This window comes from Dendronephthya gigantea, unplaced genomic scaffold (assembly GCF_004324835.1).
Source record: "Dendronephthya gigantea isolate DGI-Jeju-01 unplaced genomic scaffold, DenGig_1.0 000034F, whole genome shotgun sequence".
Lineage (NCBI taxonomy): Eukaryota > Metazoa > Cnidaria > Anthozoa > Malacalcyonacea > Nephtheidae > Dendronephthya > Dendronephthya gigantea.
In genome coordinates this window covers 216,989-235,224 of record NW_021163044.1, presented here as the reverse complement: position 1 = coordinate 235,224, position 18,236 = coordinate 216,989, and the positions used below count along the sequence as shown (strand labels likewise).

Below are 18,236 nucleotides of genomic sequence, written 5' to 3'. Positions count from 1 at the left end.
TGAGCGCTTTCTGTCTGCGGTTCCTTATTACCACTAAAAGATTACTATCATCAATGGAGATTACTGGTTGGATACATTTTTTATCCAGTTTCTTAGAGCTCAGTGTCGCTATCATTATCCAGTTTCTTGTGGTTTCTTAAAGCTCAGTGTCGTCTCCCATTGAGCTCTAGTAATCATTATCACTGGACTACTGAAGTTCCAAGATGGTGCCAAGAAAAATGAGTTGTATTGCAGCGATGAGCAGCAAAAATAGAGGCATTGGAAAAGATGGAAAGCTTCCCTGGCGATTGAGGTTTGTTATTGTTTTCTTTACTAGAAGTTATCACTCCTGTTAGGTCCCTTACCATGATCTTATAGGGAGCCCCACTCTGGCTGCCCCATCACCCATGCAGGCACCATAGGGATTCACTAAGCATTTGAATCATTGTTAACACAGATCAGAAATGAAATATTTCACAAGAATTACAACAGATGTCAAGAATGAAGGTATTAAACATGGGTTAGATATTTCATTCACTGCGTACTAAGTTGGGCTTTCAGCCTTCTCATCATTCTCATGCATGATATTACTAGTAAATTTGAAATATATTGTGTGTAGGGAAACAAAATGCAGTTATAATGGGAAGAAAGACGTGGGAAAGTATTCCTGCAAAGCATTTGCCTCTTGCAGGAAGACTGAATGTTGTTCTTAGTAAAACAATGAGGTAAAAATATTGATAGTATACTTAATTAATGCATGGTAGTGATGGTATCATAACATGGTGACATTTATTTTTTCTTTTCTAGCTCTGTACCAGAGGGTGTTTTACTCTGTCCAGATTTAAATGAAGCCATGGATGTCCTGTCTAAAGCCCCATATGATCAAAGTATTGAACATGTTTTTATCACTGGAGGCTATGGTGTGTATAAGGTAAAGTCACTGTATACCCTGCACAGAGAATGAGAGTTGCCAAGTTAATGATAGATGAACCGTAAATATCTCAATGATTTCTGGCCTTGGATAAGCAACATTTACAGAACCCATAACTATTTTAGGAAGCAATGAACATGCCAAATCTTCACAGATTGTATCTTACTGAAGTTCATATGGATGTTGAATGCGATACATTTTATCCTAGTTTTGACAAAGAAGATTTCAATGTTATCAGGTAGGGACACAAAGCACACTGCTTCAGCACATGGATAGCAATTATGATGCAATTTTATTTCTGTCTTTTTTATTTTCTCACTATGTTGTGTAATTTTGAAACAAATATTTATCATATTAATCTAGTGACCTGGATGTGCCTGAAAAAATGCAAGAAGAAAAAGGAATCAAGTTTAAATATTTTGTTTTTGAAAAGAAGGAAGCTGTTTGTAATGAATGACCAAGTAAGCCTTCAAAGATTTGCGGGCCACATATGGCGGCCTTTGTGTGGCCCAGAAGGATGCTAATCAGTAAAACTTATTAAACTAGCATCACTACCAGCCAATCATTAAACCCAAACAAATGAACAACAAAGAAATGAATGAGGATCAGCTATTTAAAAACGGTATTAAAAAGTAACAATATTTACATTGAATCTCCCAAAACATAACAGTATTGTACATAGTTATCAGTGTAATTTACTTCAAATTCTCCTCTATCTTGTCTGGGTTTTTGTCTCAACCCTTGTTTCCGTCCCATTTAAAGTCATCTCTGTTGTCATCTTGTGAATCTTTATCTTTGACATCTAAATCTTCCCCATATTGTATTGCATTATCAATCTGTAGCAAAACATTTGTAACTGATTCTTCATCTGTATTGTTCAATGGTACAAACTGAACCATACTAAAGTCATCAATAACCTGTGCTAAGGCAATGTTCAGTTTTTGATATTTTTTATTCTGCCATGCCTCTTCCATCAGTTCTCTTGGATTTGGATCAAGAAACCTAATATAAAAAGATTTTGTGAGTCATTTTCTAACATGATTGATGTTGCTAGCACAATGTTTATTATTTACCTTTCAATGTCTGATGCTTGATCTTTGCTGAGGAGATCCATTTTTGACATGACATTGATATGAGGAATCTCCAGTTGAACCATGGCAGACAAGGCAGCCAGAACACCAGAGAAAAACATGGCAGTATTCACCATGAATTTTGAATCGACAAGAAACACACCACATACTCGAATATCCCATTGTTGCAAAGTTTCAACAAACTGCCGCATAACAGGTATGTGTGAATATAATTCAATTTGTCCTGAAATGCAGAGCAAGAAATATAAGTCACAATGGTGGTTGTGAATGCAATCAATGGTAACATATAGCTTGCTAACCCACCAGGGCAATCAAATATGAAATAATCTTCATCACTGTATCCTAACTGTTCCTCTAACCATTCCATATTTTTAATCAAATATTCCATGCAAAAAACCAAGCCTCCATTTGGACCAAGTTTCAAGTCCTCTGCTTCCATAACGTCTTCGAGTTGCACAAGTTCTCGTGTATCCACCAAAACAGGGTAATCGAAATATTCTGCGGCTGGATCTAAATTGACCACATGCACTGTTCTACCAATGTTTTCACAGTGTCTGACAATTGTACTACAGTACGTAGATTTCCCGCTTCCCGCCGGTCCAATTACCAATTGAGCGTATCTCATGACTTGCCAAGTTTTAAATCAGTTTATTTGTGCACATGACACTATAAAGTTTCTGTGGTTTCACATGGCTTTGCGGTGGCCATTTTGAATATGCTTGTTGCCCAATGATGTTGCGCTCACTTTGTGTTGCGCTGCTAATTAGCATAAACACCACAGTAACATTTGGTAACATACTCACATTTCAATCCAAGGTATTTATACAACGTGAAGATAGAAGAAGATTGTGAATTTTTTCAGTGAAATGGAACAATCAGGCGATGCTGTTATGGTAAGGTTATGCGATTTATCCACAAGTGTAATCGCTGTGCTGTTCTAGAAAATGAAACCTGTTGCATACAGAATTACCTGTATGAGTATATGATTTGATAATTTTTTAATTATTTTTCGTCAGCTTACAACCTTACCTCTACAAGGACGTCTTCAAGCCTCCTGGGGAGGTGGGAATTCTCTCTGGGTATATTCTGGTCATGATAGTTGTAAGATGATTTAATATCCTTTTATTGTACAAGTATAAGATAGATTTGATTTTGTGCATGCCACCATCATCTTGTGTCCATGCAGGATCCAACTTTGGTGTCCCTTTTAAGTAAAGTGTTGTATCAAAATAAAAAGTTTTTCTTTGCCTAGTAAATGGAAGTTCAAGAGATTCGTTCCTGTCAACTACAATTCACCAAATGAAAATGGAAGCAGATTTACAAAACAAGACAACAAGAAGATTGATTAATGAAACACATGGTAATTTATACCAGAAATATTTCTATTTTTAATCAAACATATGTTGTATTTATGGTTATAATTTATCTAGGAATATTCTTGGATTTACAACAACTTGACAAAGCTTCTGCACAGTCAAAAAAAGCCAGGTATAAAAAAATATCAATTTTATTATAATGTCCATAATTGTTGTGTGTTATGTAATTACTAAAAGTGATGCACTTGTTTAGTTTAGTGACATTCAGTCGACGGTATCGAGCTGTCCTCAGAGCATGTTTACTCACTTATAAAACGGATGAAAATGCAGATGATGAATATAATCAGGTACAGTACAACATTGAATATATTCATCTTGTTCTCATCATCAGCTCATGCATTTAATTATATTAATTGTAGGTGAAATTACTGAGCTTTATTGAATTAGTTTGGCATCTTTGTGAAATCCTGCTAATAGAAAACCTACCAGGTAATCCCCTCAATGTTGATATAGTTCTACATTATTAATTGTTGGCATCACTGTCATAATTTTAAAAACTTTGTACTGCAAACACTGATCACAACATTTCCTTCCAGGAGGAATAGTTCTTCAACATTTATTAGACTGGGTGAAATGGCATTGTGATACTGCTGATAGACTTGCAAGAGAAGTGGCAGACTTACCAGAACCTGCAGAAAGTAGTGATTATTGGCCTGCAGTATGTCAGTTTTTTCATTTAGAATTTACAGAGCAAAATTTAAGGAAAAAACTGAGCCATTATATAAAACAGTAGGGTATAGTGAGAAGTGTGTTTAATATGAAGTTTACTTTATTTTAGATTTATCATTTATTATTCCAAGGACGAATAAAGGAAGCAAGAGATTTATTGACACAACACCCAGATAGAAACCCTGACGGTCAGGATGTGAGTCCATCCATGGTTTGTTGTATACAAGATTAATTTAAACCAACAAGAAATATTCAAAGATGTTTTGTTCTATATCTCTTTCTAGCAATTTGCAATTGTTGATGATCTCTTGAAGAGAATGCCTTCCTTTAAGGTACTTTATGCAATATATTTGTAGAAATACTGTATCTTAAGAAATATCAGAAGACTAGCTCCAAACAGACTATATACCAATATCTATCTATTGACTTTTTCCATTTCAGTCCTTTATTGGTCAAGCAGAGTTTGCAATGAAATGGAATTACTGGAAACAGGAATGTCAAAATCGATGTTCTCATGGTGAACTGTCTTCATACCCACAACTTTTGCTCATTGCTCAGGTTATAATCCCAGCTACTACACAATGTATATAATTCAATTGGTAAAATGAACACTACATTACGTTTGTTCATTTTATGGCTGCAGCCCATTCTTGTATTTCTGATTTGTCTGTATTGTTCCTTTAACAGATTCTTTGTGGTGATAATGAAGCATTTGTGGAAGTCAAGTAAGTCAACAACAATCATGAAGAATTATCATGGGGTTTTTATGTATAAATTTTTGCTTGTACTTTATTTAGGGATGTCTGTCAAGATTTATCATGGTATGAAATAATGGTTGCCAAATTATTGTATTCCAATCCAACCATTAAGTCATATGAATTACAATATCACACTAAGGTACAGTACTCAGTTGCTTTGTGGCCATGAAAAATATGAAGAATCGTTGAACTCAATCTGTTTTCCTTTATAGTCTTGCATAGATTTATGTGGAGGACAAGGTTCACTTCAAATGTGGCATCAGATTTTGCTGGCTGCGATGGAGTTTGATGTTCACAGTGTTATAAAATTGAGCAGGTAGTTTATAATTGCATTTGAGAAATTTTTTCTTTCTACATTCTCTGTTTGATTTTTTCAACTTTTATGTCTTAGTGAATGCTTTGGCAACTGGTGGTTTGTTGCTCATCTGGTTGATCTATTTCATCACTGCGACCAGCTAGAGTCACATCAAACTCTGTAAGTACCTACCTGGTAATTTTGAGAACATTCATTACTAATATTCCTACTATCAATATAACTTATACTGTGCTATTTCTGACCTGCATTTAGAGATGTCTACCAAGTTGATCTAAGAGAGTTTCTTATATTGGAGTATGCATCCAGCCTAATGTCACATCAAAGGTACTTTGCAGCTGTGTTTCTCTTAAAATACTTGCACTTGGATCATTTAAATTTTTTGGTTTTTAGCTTATGGCAAGTTGCTGCTGATTACTTTTTGAACTGTCCAGCAAGAGGAAGGTAACAACCACTATATGTGTATATATTATGGACCATGAAAAAATGGTGTTTTAAAAACAGTTTAATTGTGATCGATTTTTAACGAGTGTTCATTCTCTTCTTGAATCAAGACATTACTTGGAAGAATACATAGATCAAATTCCTTTAGAAAATGAATTCAAAGCTTTTAAGGTCTTAAATCTCTGTCAGAAGTTAAATTTCCCAACACAAGGTGATTGAAGATGCCAATTTAAACAAATATATATGTATAAAATCCTATGAATGACTAAGGTTTTCCCTGAACATTATATTCATAGCCTGAATTTTATCGTTACAGCATTAAGTATTTGTAAACAGATGGGAATGAGAGCATATCAGAACAACAAACTTGGCTCAGCATTGTCCTGGTGTATCAAGGCTAAGGTATTGCAAATTAAACGTCTCAAAATATACTTTCCTTTTCGAAATCGCGAAATATATAAAAGCATTTGAACGAAGTTATCAATAAAAGGCATGCGCATTAGCTATTTCTGAATATATTGAAAAGCGAGAGGAAGGAGGGAGACTGGGAGAGAGAGGTGAAGAGAGAGTTGTTTAACTTCAATTAATCCGCATATTCTCTGTTTTAGGATCCTACGTTTGCTTCATTTATTTCGGAAAGGTGAATAATTGTTATACAGGGATTGTTATAATTCTTTAGTATCACTTTTGCATGATGACGTTGACCTGTAACCGTTTCATTCAAAGATTCACGGACGAATACTTCAACAGCGGTGAATTTTCCAGTCTGGATCTTATTGATAATTTGGGATCATCCATGCTACTCTGTGATCGTCTTACATTCCTTGGTAACATCATTACTTAAAACTACGAAATATTCGCAATATTTTTCTCCACACTCAAACAGCTGGCTGGATAGATTGTCTGGATACATGTTGCTTCCTGATTTTCCTTTTTAGGCAAATATCGAGAATTTCACCTGATGTATGAAAATGGAGAGTTTATCGAAGCTGGCAATCTCCTCATATCATTACTAACATCAAATCTTGCACCAAAAAGGTATAGCCGAGATATGACGTTCTGTTTTCTTGGAAGGATTATTGGAAGCCTGGTTTACATCTTCAGATATTTCAATTTTCACGATTTCCTAGAATTTGGTTGTCCTTGCTTACAGATGCTTTGCCATTATTGGAACACGAGAAGGTGCGTGGAACGTTATCATGGGTGAAACCTCGCTTTTAACCCTAGCCTCCGAACTCTAAAGTTATTGAAATACATGAATGTTCCAGGTGATTTTTACAAGTGAACAAACGTATGAATTAATGAGATGTCTTGAGGACCTGCGTCTATCGTTCAAATCAGACGAATACCTGGGAAAAACTGATAAATCTGCCGAAGATAAAGAAAATATTGATACAGTGTTGAATACAAAGGTACGTGTCTAAATCTATGTGGACATTTCATGAGTGACTCGGTTCATATTTATTAGTTTCATTTCTATTTTCAAGGTCGAAGAGCAGGATAAAAATGGCCTTTTTCAACCAATTCGTCTTGCCTTATCAAGGAATTTATCCCGAGCGCTGTTGATTCATGGTTGAAAAGTACTTTTTAGACTGAAGACTCCTACTTTAATTAAACAGAACAGGCTTGTGAGGGGAAAAACATTCAACTGTTGTAAAACGTATACCTAGCATTTAGGTTGAAATGAACACAGAGAATAATTCCAGTCATTGGAATATATTTGTTGTATAATATTTAAACTATTTTGTAAATTTAAGAACTTCCAGACACAAAAAACGCATTATATAATCTGTCGAATATTAAATGCACATGCACAGCTTGCAAGCTGTTGTAGTCGAAAGAATTTCACCTCTCTACCCATAGTGTATTATACAAATTGTACCTCTTTATCCATCATGGTGTATTTAATTGTACACACTGTACCTCTGTACCCATCATAGTTCATTATACAAGGCAGATCATCCCTCAAATGAATAGAGTTGAATCATCATACCCAAAGTGGTCGTTAGCTCAATAGATAACGTCATTAATAAAGCTAAGACTTTCATACTTACATGCATCCGCGGTTTGCTTAAGGCTGGTTCTCACACGTCAAATTCGTCGATTCGTTGTAATGCAGAATACTGATATGTCATGAAAACCGAATCACAAGAAATTACGACGAATTATAGCGAATTATGTCATAGGAAAACCGGCCGTTTATCTCGTTTGAACTGGGTCATGTCGTTTACATGACCAGGATAGCACAGGAGCTGAATAAATTAGTTCATTGTTTGCAGGCTTTTGTTTCTTTGTTTTCTGGCTGCACTAATGAACATTTGGCTAATTTATTCATTTTCCAGCAGCTCTGCTTTAACCATGAATAACAATGGTTTATCATCAAATAATAGATCAAGAACATTGGCCAATCAACACCAACCTCATGCGAGACCAAGTTTGCTCATATGTCTATAAATTGAAGCAGCTAAAAGGATAAGTGTTTTTATTCTCGCAGACGTTTACTTGGCTAGATCTTTCAAATATCGACGGAAGAAATACAAGAAACAGTTTAAAAGAGAGAGATCGAAGATGCCTTGAAGAATCTGGCTTCATATAATCATTCACCAAAGGCAAAGGATCCATGTAAGAGTCATCACATCAAACCATTGCATGTCGTTGAATTGAAACTTACGAGTTGTCGTTGGCGTTTGACGATAGTTTTAGATTTAAAATGTCGGATTATTACTCGTGTTTGCCTTTTTTCTAGCTCCGAACTTTGTCGACGAAACTGGGAAAACTTAAGACAACGGACAACGTGCTTCTTGCAGGGAAAAGGTATTAACTTGCTTGCCAAGTATTTGTTGCTGTTATAGTGTATAACACTCGTGTTAATGGCGATGTTGCAATAGTCCAATTTCAGTATTCGTGTGTTATTGCATGTATAAAACAAGACAGTTTTGCCGTTAGGCGCCGCTTTAGAAATCATTGTTTAAATTATCTTTGATTTTGAGCGAAGTGTGTAGTCCCTTCTGCAGAAACCTATCCAAGTTATTTGAGAGATAATCAGGCGGGACGGGTTTCGTAAATATAGTACCAAAGTTTCTGGCCATGCAAGGCAAGGTTTATATGCCAATGTTTTAGCCAAATCCTATATCTGAATAGCTCTTTTCCACGATGTACTCTTTCATGAACAGTGTCGGGTACAAGTTGCATGATTGCATCTGAACTTGTTTCAAACCACTGTATTTCTCATGTTACTAGAAAAGCATCTGTATGCATGGTTATAGCTGTTGAGATACCACGTGTTATTTGAGCATGCTGTTTTTTTGGAAGCCCTCCATTTAGACTGAACCATGCATTTGTGTGTATAACTGCCTTCTTATCAACCTTTCTTTTCTTCTTTATAGACGAACGAGGGAAGTAAAGCTACGACAATCACTAAATGCACGCAAATACATAATGTCGAAAATAATAGTTTCACGTGTGCATGCGACTTATTTCGGCTTGCATGGCCTTTTCAATTTTCGGATTTCAGAAACTCCGGTGTTAGTGTTGTCCCGAGTAAGGAGTAAATATAAGTGATTTGGGGCCCCATCACTTGTATTTTCTTAATGCTCGGACGACTATAGGCAAAAATTTTGCTCGCATGCCTAAAACAGAAATGAGAAATGATCTTTAAAATTAAATCAACAAAAACGATAACAGTCGAGTGATTTTGTCCACATCGTTAAAACAAATATGCATGATATTTCATAAGTCTAATTCTCGCAAAATTTGGTGATAAACGTACCATTTCAAACATGTGTCTTGAGCAATTTGAAGAGATAAAAACTGTGAGGTTTGTCTTTATTTAAAAACAAAAAATATGCATGGACATTTTGTACTTGCGTGCCCACTGGGAATATGATGAAGCGTGTTAAAGAGTTGGAAGATATACAAGATTTTGAGTGATAATCTATTCTGAATTTTTTCTATACAATAAGTAACATTTCCTTCTTTTGGAAATTAGTCATCTCATATCTTTGTATCTTTGTTGAAGGATCTCAAATCCGACGTCGATGGATCGCCGATCAGACGATGATGGATCGCCACTCTGATGTTGGTCGACGAGCGGATATTCAAGTGAGTTACATACTATAGGTATACTGGTTATAGAGTAATGCATGATTATTTTCTTGTAAGTGCGTGGTTGTTCTGGTCAGGTTCATCCTGGTGGTCTAACCTACTGTATTCACACACAAAATGAAATTTTACCCTTTTCAGCAATGCAAATCAGTTGTTGCTGGAGCGCCGATCAGACTTCGAGGGAGCACCGATCAGACGATGATGGACAGCAAATAATCAGACGTCGAGGGAGCGCCGATCAGACGTCGAGGGAGCGCCGATCAGACGATGATGGACAGCAAATAATCAGACGTCGAGGGAGCACCGATCAGACGATGATGGACAGCAAATAATCAGACGTCGAGGGAGCGCCGATCAGACGTCGAGGGAGCACCGATCAAACGTCGAGGGAGCACCGATCAAACGTCGAGGGAGCACCGATCGATTTTGGTTACAAGTGAGGTACCGGTACATGCTTTTAGAGTAATGCATGATTGTTGTGGAATCCGGTCATCCTGGTGGTCTAAACTAGTATATTCACACAAGTGACATTTTATTCTTTTCTGCAGTGCATGCATGATAACACCAAATTTCCTCACAGTTCTGATGATTGCATGCGTTTTCGAGCTTTCTCAATAAAACATTCCCAGTTTTGTCACTTGTGTGTGAATCGCAGCGGCTGCGTAATAAGCATGATAGCTCTAAAGCGCTCAAATGAAACTAACAATCGCAATTCGCATGGGTCGACGCAGACGCGCACGCAAAACAAAAATATAATCGAATTCGTATTAGCCTAACTTTAGATTAATACGAAGGTAATCGCGAGCCCTTATATGATCATATAAGTTGCTTTGTTTATAGCCTGCTTATAAATCGACCTTTTCAAAGGACGTCAGTGGCATTAAAAATTATACTCAGTTTGATATTCCGGAGCATGGTGCATGCATGTTGCATTCTGGTTTAAAAGCGACGAAAAACTGCATGAAAAAAACTGACTTTCGACTTTTTTTTTCTTTAACTTTCATTGAATACTAAGAGAAATCAATTTGATGTTTAGACACAACACTCTTCTGTTTCCTTCTTGATTTTCCATTTTCTGATCGTTTAAATTTTGTTTCATAAATCACTTTCACTAACTTCATGAATCAAGATTGTTGGAATTTTGCATGCATGTTGACATCAAATTACATACTTAGGCCCTACTTAGTTTACCTACAAGGCATTTACTCCATGAAATTTGTATGTGGATAATATCGAGACTGTTTTATCTGTGCTGTAGAACTGAAGACCCCTTTGACACCCTTCTGTTTTATCCTTTGATCCGCTTCACCGTATTTTGAGATCTTGTGTTAAGGTCTGAAAGGATGCAAGTTTTGGAATGAAAGAGAAATTCAAGCAAGCAAAATTCGGTATTGTTCACACTGGTAATTGCTGGTCAACTGTCAACAAAAGGTAATTGTAAGGTGCTAAGGTGAGGTAAGGTAAAGGTAAGGGACATTAAATATCGATCATTGTAGTTATACCAGATGTTAAGGGTTTTACGTTTATCCCCCGCATGCTCAGTTAAGCTTAATCCACAAAAACCTGAAAAAACGGTGCATGAGGGATATTCTAATAAACAAGAGTGTTGTTGTCTACATCTGTTTAAAACCAAAAAGCATGCTACTCGTGAATCAATAAAGATGAAATCACACAAGAAAAATCATTACAAAAGCTTCAGAATTCCAAAAACAACAAAATTTTATTGTTTTTCGACCATTTCAACAATGTAATCACTGAAAATAATTTTTTATTGCCACTGTCGGACAAAGCGCAGTTCAATTTTAAAAAATGCTAACAGCTGCTGGTTTGCAACGCCGGATATGCACGCATGCGCACGCTAGACCACCAGGATTCAAGCTTCTTTGCATGACAATTCTTGGGAGTCGGTTCAAATGAGCGTAATTCAAACGGTTATCGATAGATAAAACCGAATCCGGTATGTACTGTCTCAATTGCGGGCAATTTTTAAATCAAAATACCAAATTGGGCCGCCGGCCAGACCAGGTAATTTGAAATCCGGATTTCATTTTGCGCGGTCAGGAGGGTTTTTCTCCGGGCACTCCGGTTTCCCTCCTTTTCATATTTGGCATGTACACAGTGTCCATGTCTGGAGCCAAACCAAGACGCTCTTATAAAGACGAGCTTGTTTAAACAGGAAACCAAAACATCGCACTTGAAAAACTCAAAACAAACTCGAAAGCGATCAAAGATCTTGAACTATTCTTGTCAGTGTACATAAACTTGCCGAAGCGTGTGTAAGTTTGGCTTCTGGGTTAGATTCCCAGAACACTGTCGTTGTAGTAACTAGTAAAACATTTTGGCAACAAGGTAATTAGCGTACACTGGTGACAATAATTGATGCCACCAGCCCACCACCCTTGTAATGTCAAGCTGGTCAAGCTCTGTTGCCAGCGCTGTAGCTTGTTAGCTAAATTTTCAACGGAATATATGAACTGTTTCTTCTTCGTGGAAGTCGGCATTCTCTCTTCAAACTGGTCAGAATTATCGTGATGACGTGTGCTGACGATGCAAATTTACCATAAATACTAGCTACTTTTGCACGAGGTGAAATGAAATCTGAAAACAATTATTTGCATGGTGGAATGGTGATAAAAAGAGCACTAAGAAGCCATATCAAGTAGCACTTATGTCACTATGTTATATAAACATGTCTACAAAAACAACTGCACTGATTGTTATGAAACTTGTAAATGAAAATGTAAATAATAGTATAAGTACAAAGTCCATAATAAACAGTATTTTTAAAACAAAATTTGATTGGTTACTCTTTCATAACGCAATCTGATTGGCTGTCGGCAATTGGAAATATAGTATTGTCGTTGAGCCGGTGAACTACGACAATTTATTTTGGGTTTCGAGAACGTTTGCAGTAATTGTTGTACTTTTTTTGATATTTGATTCATACAGTATTTTGTTCGTTGATTGTAAACCGACATGGCTGAAGCTCGTGCTGCCGTGTCGAAGATTAAAGTTGATTACAAAGCCTCGGGGACGAGCACAGCTGAAGCAGAAGCCGAGTTTTTGAAGTATTTTTATAAATCGACCAAGAAATGCCTTCGACGCACCAGGTAAAAGTTGTTCGATATATGTACAGTAAATTCCGTATTGTACTATCATCCAGTCATTTTATTCCCCTTATTCAAACTCCACTCGTTACTTCAGTATTAAACATGATAGACTAACCATGGTTTTAACTAGAAAACAACAATCTTCAGTTCAAACCAGTCTGTTATTTAAGTATATTTAAACGTATAGAATAAACTATTGTAGTCTGGATGGGAAGTTTTCTTTGAACCACCGTAAAGTAGTTCAATAATGATATTAGTCGTAGTTTTCGGAAAAAAATATCTACACGTATGCAGCTGTTTCTAAATTAGAGTTTGGTGTTGGACTTTGTTCATAAACGTTGTTAAAACGCAGTATGAAACCTGTAAAAGTGTTAAATTACTAAATATCACAATATCATTGTCCCGTGACTCACGATTTCGGGGTGAATTTCTCTTGTCAACTAAAACGGTTTTTTATACTGATAATTGTTTGGACTGCCAATGTGTAGGATATTTCTGTCGTTGGGTGATTTGAAAAAGTTAGAAAATATATGTGAAAGTAGAAAAGATAAATTTAATCCCATGAAAACAACGTGTCGTTGACACCCCTATACACTCCCTCACAATCTCGCTTATCACTGGTTGGTGTCCGCGGTCCAGAGTCACATTCTTTAATGATATAAACCCCATTCCGAGTTACATAACTAATTCCAAGTTTTGATTAATATACTTTCAGATACTATTAAGTTATATAACATTGTTATTTTTATTTGTAGAGCTCAAATTTCCAATGGCCTTTGGCCAACATCACCTAGCAATTTGATAGTAGTGTGGATAGCCTTGGTGTGTATGTTATATTGGGATAACAAATATGTGAATCCTATAACATCAAGACTCTGGTCTCTTGGCAAATTTATTTACCTTGATCAGTCCTACCATCTTCTTTTTCGGATCTTTTGCATCTCTTTGATAACAGCAGTTGGATTTTTTGTTTTTGTTTGGTATGCCAGGCAATATGCACTGCGGATACTGTTGTCGTACAGAGGATGGATGTGTAAGTGTGTATAGACCATAAAAATAATAGAAATACTTGCTTATGTAATACATCTAGTTGATGTAAGATCCTGTATCATTGTGAAAAAAATTCTGATTTCATTTCTTTCTGCAGATGAAAATCCTAGAAGTCAAAGTTATAAGACATTGTTATGGGGTGGTCTCGTTCGAGTTATTGGTGGAGCTCACCCACGGCTCTACAGTTACCAGAACAGCTTGCCGCGTATGCCTGTGCCAGCTTTGCAAGATACTTGTCAAGGATTTTTGAGATCTGTCAAACATATTTTGCCTGATAAAGAATATAAAGAGATGGAGGAACTGGCAAAGGTTGAAATTTTGTATTTAGTATTATACTCTATATTCCGTAATTTGCTTCTTATATATAACTCTCTTCTGCATTCAGGATTTTGAGAAAAATCTTGGTCCAAAATTACAGTTTATTCTTCAACTGAGATCATGGTTCAAAGGAAATTATCACACAGACTGGTGGTAATGAAAATAATTGTCTTATTGTTAAAATTTTACATTGCATGAATGAAATCAAAATTGTAATAGTCTTCATAGTATTGCAAATTTTTCTGCTGCATTTATGCATTAGCACCTATTTTTATCTATTTCCATTCAAGGGAGAAGTATGTTTACTTAATGAATAGGGATTCAATTGCCATCAACAGTAACTACTATTGTCTTGATCATGCCTTCTGGAAACCCACTGGTGTGCAAACGGCAAGGTGAGGTGACTAGGGCATACCTGGGACCACAAACATCTGCTATAATACTTCAATTACTGTGTCATCCTATAGTCCATGGTTCTGTTTCTAGAGCTGCTGTTTTTTCATTTCTTCTCTTGGAGTACCGTCATCATGTTGAGACTGAAGAACTAGAACCATTGATCATCAGGAACACAATACCTCTCTGTATGGGGCAATATGAGAGAACTTTCAAAACAACCAGGTTAGAAATCATTCCTGCTCCTGCATGTGAATGAATTATCACCAAGCATTCAACATTGAGTGTGGTCTAGCTTGCAACAAACTGCTTGGGAAAAGATCGAAGTAAAAAACAGAACAGATATACTAGCTACACGGTTTTACAAGTGCCATGCAAGTCTAACATAACTTTATGTTTTATAGAATTCCTGGTGAAGAGATAGATGATTTGGTTCACTATGATCACTCCTTCAATGAGGTATATATATTGTATTCTCCGGCAGCCTTGAGTTTAACAATTGTTTTTTTTAAGACTGGGGTCGCACTTGCATGGTAAATACTTGAAATGAGGTTAAAATTAATTTTCTACCGTTTTTAGCATCTGGTTGTGTTCTGTAACGGCAATTTTTATGAAGTGAAAATTTCTGACAGTTATGGTTCACCGATAACATTGTTGGATCTTGAAAAACAATTGGAATGGATCAAGCACGATGCTCACCATTCTGATTGTAAGTTTGAGTAATTTCTTTTCATCTTAGATCAACCCAAAATTTCTTCAAATGATAAACAATTGTCTGTCTATGTCTGTCATTTGCTTCAATCATTTCTCTGTTGTTTCAACAGTCAGTAAAGACACACCAGAAGGGTGTATACCAGCCCTGACGAGCCTTCCTCGAACAGAATGGTACAATATCCGTAGAGACCATTTCTCAGATGGTATCAACAAAGATTCTCTAGATATCATTGATAAAGCTTTGTTTATTGTAAGTCATGATTTTGAATGTAACATTATAGAGGTTTGCCTGGGCGCACCTGGAACCATGTTCATATTAGCCTTGTTTTAAGGTCATCATTGATTCTGATCTCTACATTTTCAGCTTGTTCTGGATGAACACGAGTTCACAGATCTTAGCAGTCGTGGTAAATATTTACTTCATGGTGATGGCAAGACATTGTGGTTTGATAAAAGCTTCTGTGTTGTGGCATTTGCTGATGGTAAAATTGGTGTGAATGCTGAACATTCCTGGGGAGATGCCCCCGTCATTGGCCATATGATTGAGTACACGGTCACTGAAGAGTAAGTCATTGTCCAACTCTGATATTTCTCAACCTCTCACCAGCGATATATGAGCCTTCAAGTCCTGGATCGACATATGATTTTGATTGCATCCCTGCAAAATGATTATATTTCTTGTATCACCAATCCTGAATATGGGAGGCTTGTTTATTTTGATAGGTTTATATATCGCACTTACAACGACAATGGAAGATGTAAACCTTTTGGGAAGTACCATAAATCGAAAGGCGAAGTTGCTAATCCGATGAAGTTGTATTTTGACGTCACTCAGAATCTTGCCTCTTCTATCAATGATGCATATACCCGTGCTTCGAAGGTTGGTCATCGTTTAGTTGACATTTGTGAACTGGTTTCAGCCTAAAAACAAACCCCAAGTCATAAAAACTTTCAGCTTGCAAACAAACTCTTAAATATTTCCCATGTTTTCTTTTCTTTTCCAGCAAATTGATGACCTCCAACTTCGCGTTCTGGCCTATGATGGAGTCGGTAAAGGATTTATCAAGAAATATTGTAAGGTTAGATCAGATAATCGCCACTAATTTTCCCACCAGAAAACAGCTCAGCGTAAATATAATCGCCAACCCGTGATGTTCTACAAAATATTACTTGAATGATCGATATCTCAGTTTTACCTCTGAGTTTTGCCTTGTTCTTCGGAAAAGCAATAACGATATGAGCTAGTAATCATGCATTCACGCTGACTGTCCAGTAGAACAACGCACCAATGTTTCGATGAAAAACGTTTTTACAGATGAGCCCTGATGGTTTCATTCAAGCTGCGTTACATCTGGCCTACTACAGAGACAGTGGCGGCCGTCTTCCTCTTACCTATGAAAGTTCAATGACAAGGTTATATTTACAAGGAAGAACTGAAACAGTGCGATCTTTGACCAACGAGTCCAAGGAATTCATACTGTAAGTTGCATTCAAACTTAGGGTTGTCTCTGATATACTCATGCACTCTGAGGTAATCTGAATACCATGAAGAAAATCTTGAGTAACCTTTTAAAATGAGAACACGTTATTTCACTCAGGGCAATGGAAAATGCTGAGGTTTCAGTTGAAGAGAGAGTGAGACTTCTCCGTGCCATGGTTAAACGACATCAGGTATGAATGATATAATAATTATACATGATTATCTACTGGGACTATTCTCTGGTTTCTGACTATCATATGTTTCTAGGTTTTGTACAAAGACTGTATGAATGGTAAAGGAATAGATAGACACTTGTTTTCTTTATTTGTTGTATCCAAAGGACAAGGACACGTAAGTTCATTAATTGTTCTCTCCAAGCAGTATCTCCCTTATTTTATACTCAGAGTCCCTAAAATTTTTGTTTGACCTTTATCAATTTCTAGGACTGCGAATTCTTAAAGCGAGCGCTAACTCTTCCATGGACACTTTCGACAAGTCAACAGCCACAACAGCAAACGTTCAGAATTCCTGGCTGTTCTATATCTGATCCAGTGTTCCGTGACTTGGTACGCATTCACGTCATACTTAAATAACTTGATGATTTGTTATTGTCCTTATCTAGTACGCCGCTTTTCACTAAGATCAACTACTTCAAATATTTTAATAGTTTTAAAAAACCTTGGCCCATGCAGTCAAGGGTGATCTTCATAAAAGGATAGAAATCCCTAGACTTTATTATCATTGAGCGTGGTATTTTTCTAGATCTGTCCTGGAGGTGGGTTTGGTCCAGTAGCAGATGATGGTTACGGTGTTTCATACATGGTACCAGATGAGAAATATTTCTTCTTCCACATCTCATCCAAGAAGTCCTCCGTGCAGACCGACTCTGAAAGATTCATCAACCACGTTCTTAGCAGTTTGGATGAAATGAAACAGATGTTCGTTCAATTGCAGGGGATAGAAGAGACAAAGAAGAAAGAAAATTGAGGTCTTGACGTGCTTTCTCTATCCTCATCTTCCTGATCAATGAGGTTGCATCAGCATAAAGATTGTAAATTATAAATATTTTATATAAAAAAAAGTGACGGATGTTGTAAAGTGGTTGGTCTGATGGTTTGATGGACTGTCTAAACATGGATCTGTTGGATGGACAGTCTAAACACTCGTGTGTAGGTAGTGTGTAACCCAGGATCAACCAAGATCAACTAAACTATTTATGAATTAAACATACCAGCGAAGTTAATCCTTTTAGGAGTATAATATTTGAAAGAGTTTAATCATTTGATATTTCTGTATTTATATTAAAACTTTGTTTTAGCTTTTGCCTAATTTTGTATATTTTCAGTATCTTCTTGATATATAAAAAGTTGTAGATCTATTCTAATCCTTGATTTTATTATCTATAACCTCGCCTCCATACGCTCTTACGAAGACACACGTTGTTTTTATGACATAAAGTAGTGCAGCAGGAAATTGCCTGCTCTGTGCGGGCGCGGGAAACGCAAT

At 36.5% G+C, this 18,236-nt stretch overlaps 4 protein-coding genes across 6 annotated transcripts; 3 read left to right on the top strand and 1 right to left on the bottom strand.

Moving 5' to 3' along the window:
• The first annotated feature begins 203 nt into the window (after positions 1-203).
• Positions 204-1,541, top strand: LOC114525450 (dihydrofolate reductase-like). 2 transcript variants are annotated; one of them, XM_028546807.1, is made up of 7 exons: positions 204-292; positions 437-486; positions 599-704; positions 787-910; positions 1,036-1,148; positions 1,274-1,371; positions 1,457-1,541. In XM_028546807.1, the coding sequence occupies exons 1-6, from the start codon at positions 204-206 to the stop codon at positions 1,365-1,367; spliced, it is 576 nt and encodes a 191-aa protein (XP_028402608.1). In that variant the 3' UTR covers positions 1,368-1,371; positions 1,457-1,541. The 2 variants fall into 2 exon arrangements, with proteins under 2 accessions (XP_028402608.1, XP_028402607.1); XM_028546806.1 differs by having other exon boundaries at positions 1,274-1,466.
• An 87-nt stretch (positions 1,542-1,628) lies between these two features.
• LOC114525449 (GPN-loop GTPase 3-like) lies at positions 1,629-2,695 on the bottom strand. The gene is made up of 3 exons (XM_028546805.1): positions 2,305-2,695; positions 1,984-2,224; positions 1,629-1,912 (listed from the first exon to the last, which is right to left on the bottom strand). The coding sequence occupies exons 1-3, from the start codon at positions 2,624-2,626 to the stop codon at positions 1,645-1,647; spliced, it is 831 nt and encodes a 276-aa protein (XP_028402606.1). The 5' UTR covers positions 2,627-2,695; the 3' UTR covers positions 1,629-1,644.
• Positions 2,098-7,410, top strand: LOC114525448 (nuclear pore complex protein Nup85-like). Of its 2 annotated transcripts, XM_028546804.1 has the most exons (25): positions 2,098-2,197; positions 2,818-2,894; positions 3,018-3,102; positions 3,254-3,361; positions 3,432-3,489; positions 3,571-3,664; positions 3,737-3,806; positions 3,914-4,035; positions 4,156-4,242; positions 4,331-4,378; positions 4,488-4,604; positions 4,734-4,771; positions 4,844-4,943; positions 5,017-5,120; positions 5,196-5,279; positions 5,373-5,444; positions 5,511-5,561; positions 5,672-5,772; positions 5,878-5,963; positions 6,170-6,201; positions 6,288-6,388; positions 6,500-6,599; positions 6,692-6,743; positions 6,830-6,973; positions 7,049-7,410. In XM_028546804.1, exons 2-25 carry the CDS (start codon positions 2,868-2,870, stop codon positions 7,136-7,138), a joined length of 1,971 nt encoding a protein of 656 aa, XP_028402605.1. In that variant the 5' UTR covers positions 2,098-2,197; positions 2,818-2,867; the 3' UTR covers positions 7,139-7,410. The 2 variants fall into 2 exon arrangements, with proteins under 2 accessions (XP_028402605.1, XP_028402604.1); XM_028546803.1 differs by lacking the exon at positions 2,098-2,197 and having other exon boundaries at positions 2,723-2,894.
• A 5,130-nt stretch (positions 7,411-12,540) lies between these two features.
• LOC114525287 (carnitine O-palmitoyltransferase 1, liver isoform-like) lies at positions 12,541-18,053 on the top strand. Its single transcript, XM_028546535.1, has 17 exons — positions 12,541-12,775; positions 13,531-13,808; positions 13,923-14,134; positions 14,211-14,296; positions 14,434-14,538; positions 14,630-14,761; positions 14,941-14,995; positions 15,116-15,245; positions 15,361-15,500; positions 15,615-15,814; positions 15,974-16,130; positions 16,255-16,329; positions 16,566-16,729; positions 16,849-16,921; positions 16,998-17,081; positions 17,174-17,296; positions 17,493-18,053. Exons 1-17 carry the CDS (start codon positions 12,642-12,644, stop codon positions 17,715-17,717), a joined length of 2,373 nt encoding a protein of 790 aa, XP_028402336.1. The 5' UTR covers positions 12,541-12,641; the 3' UTR covers positions 17,718-18,053.
• Positions 18,054-18,236: the final 183 nt, after the last annotated feature.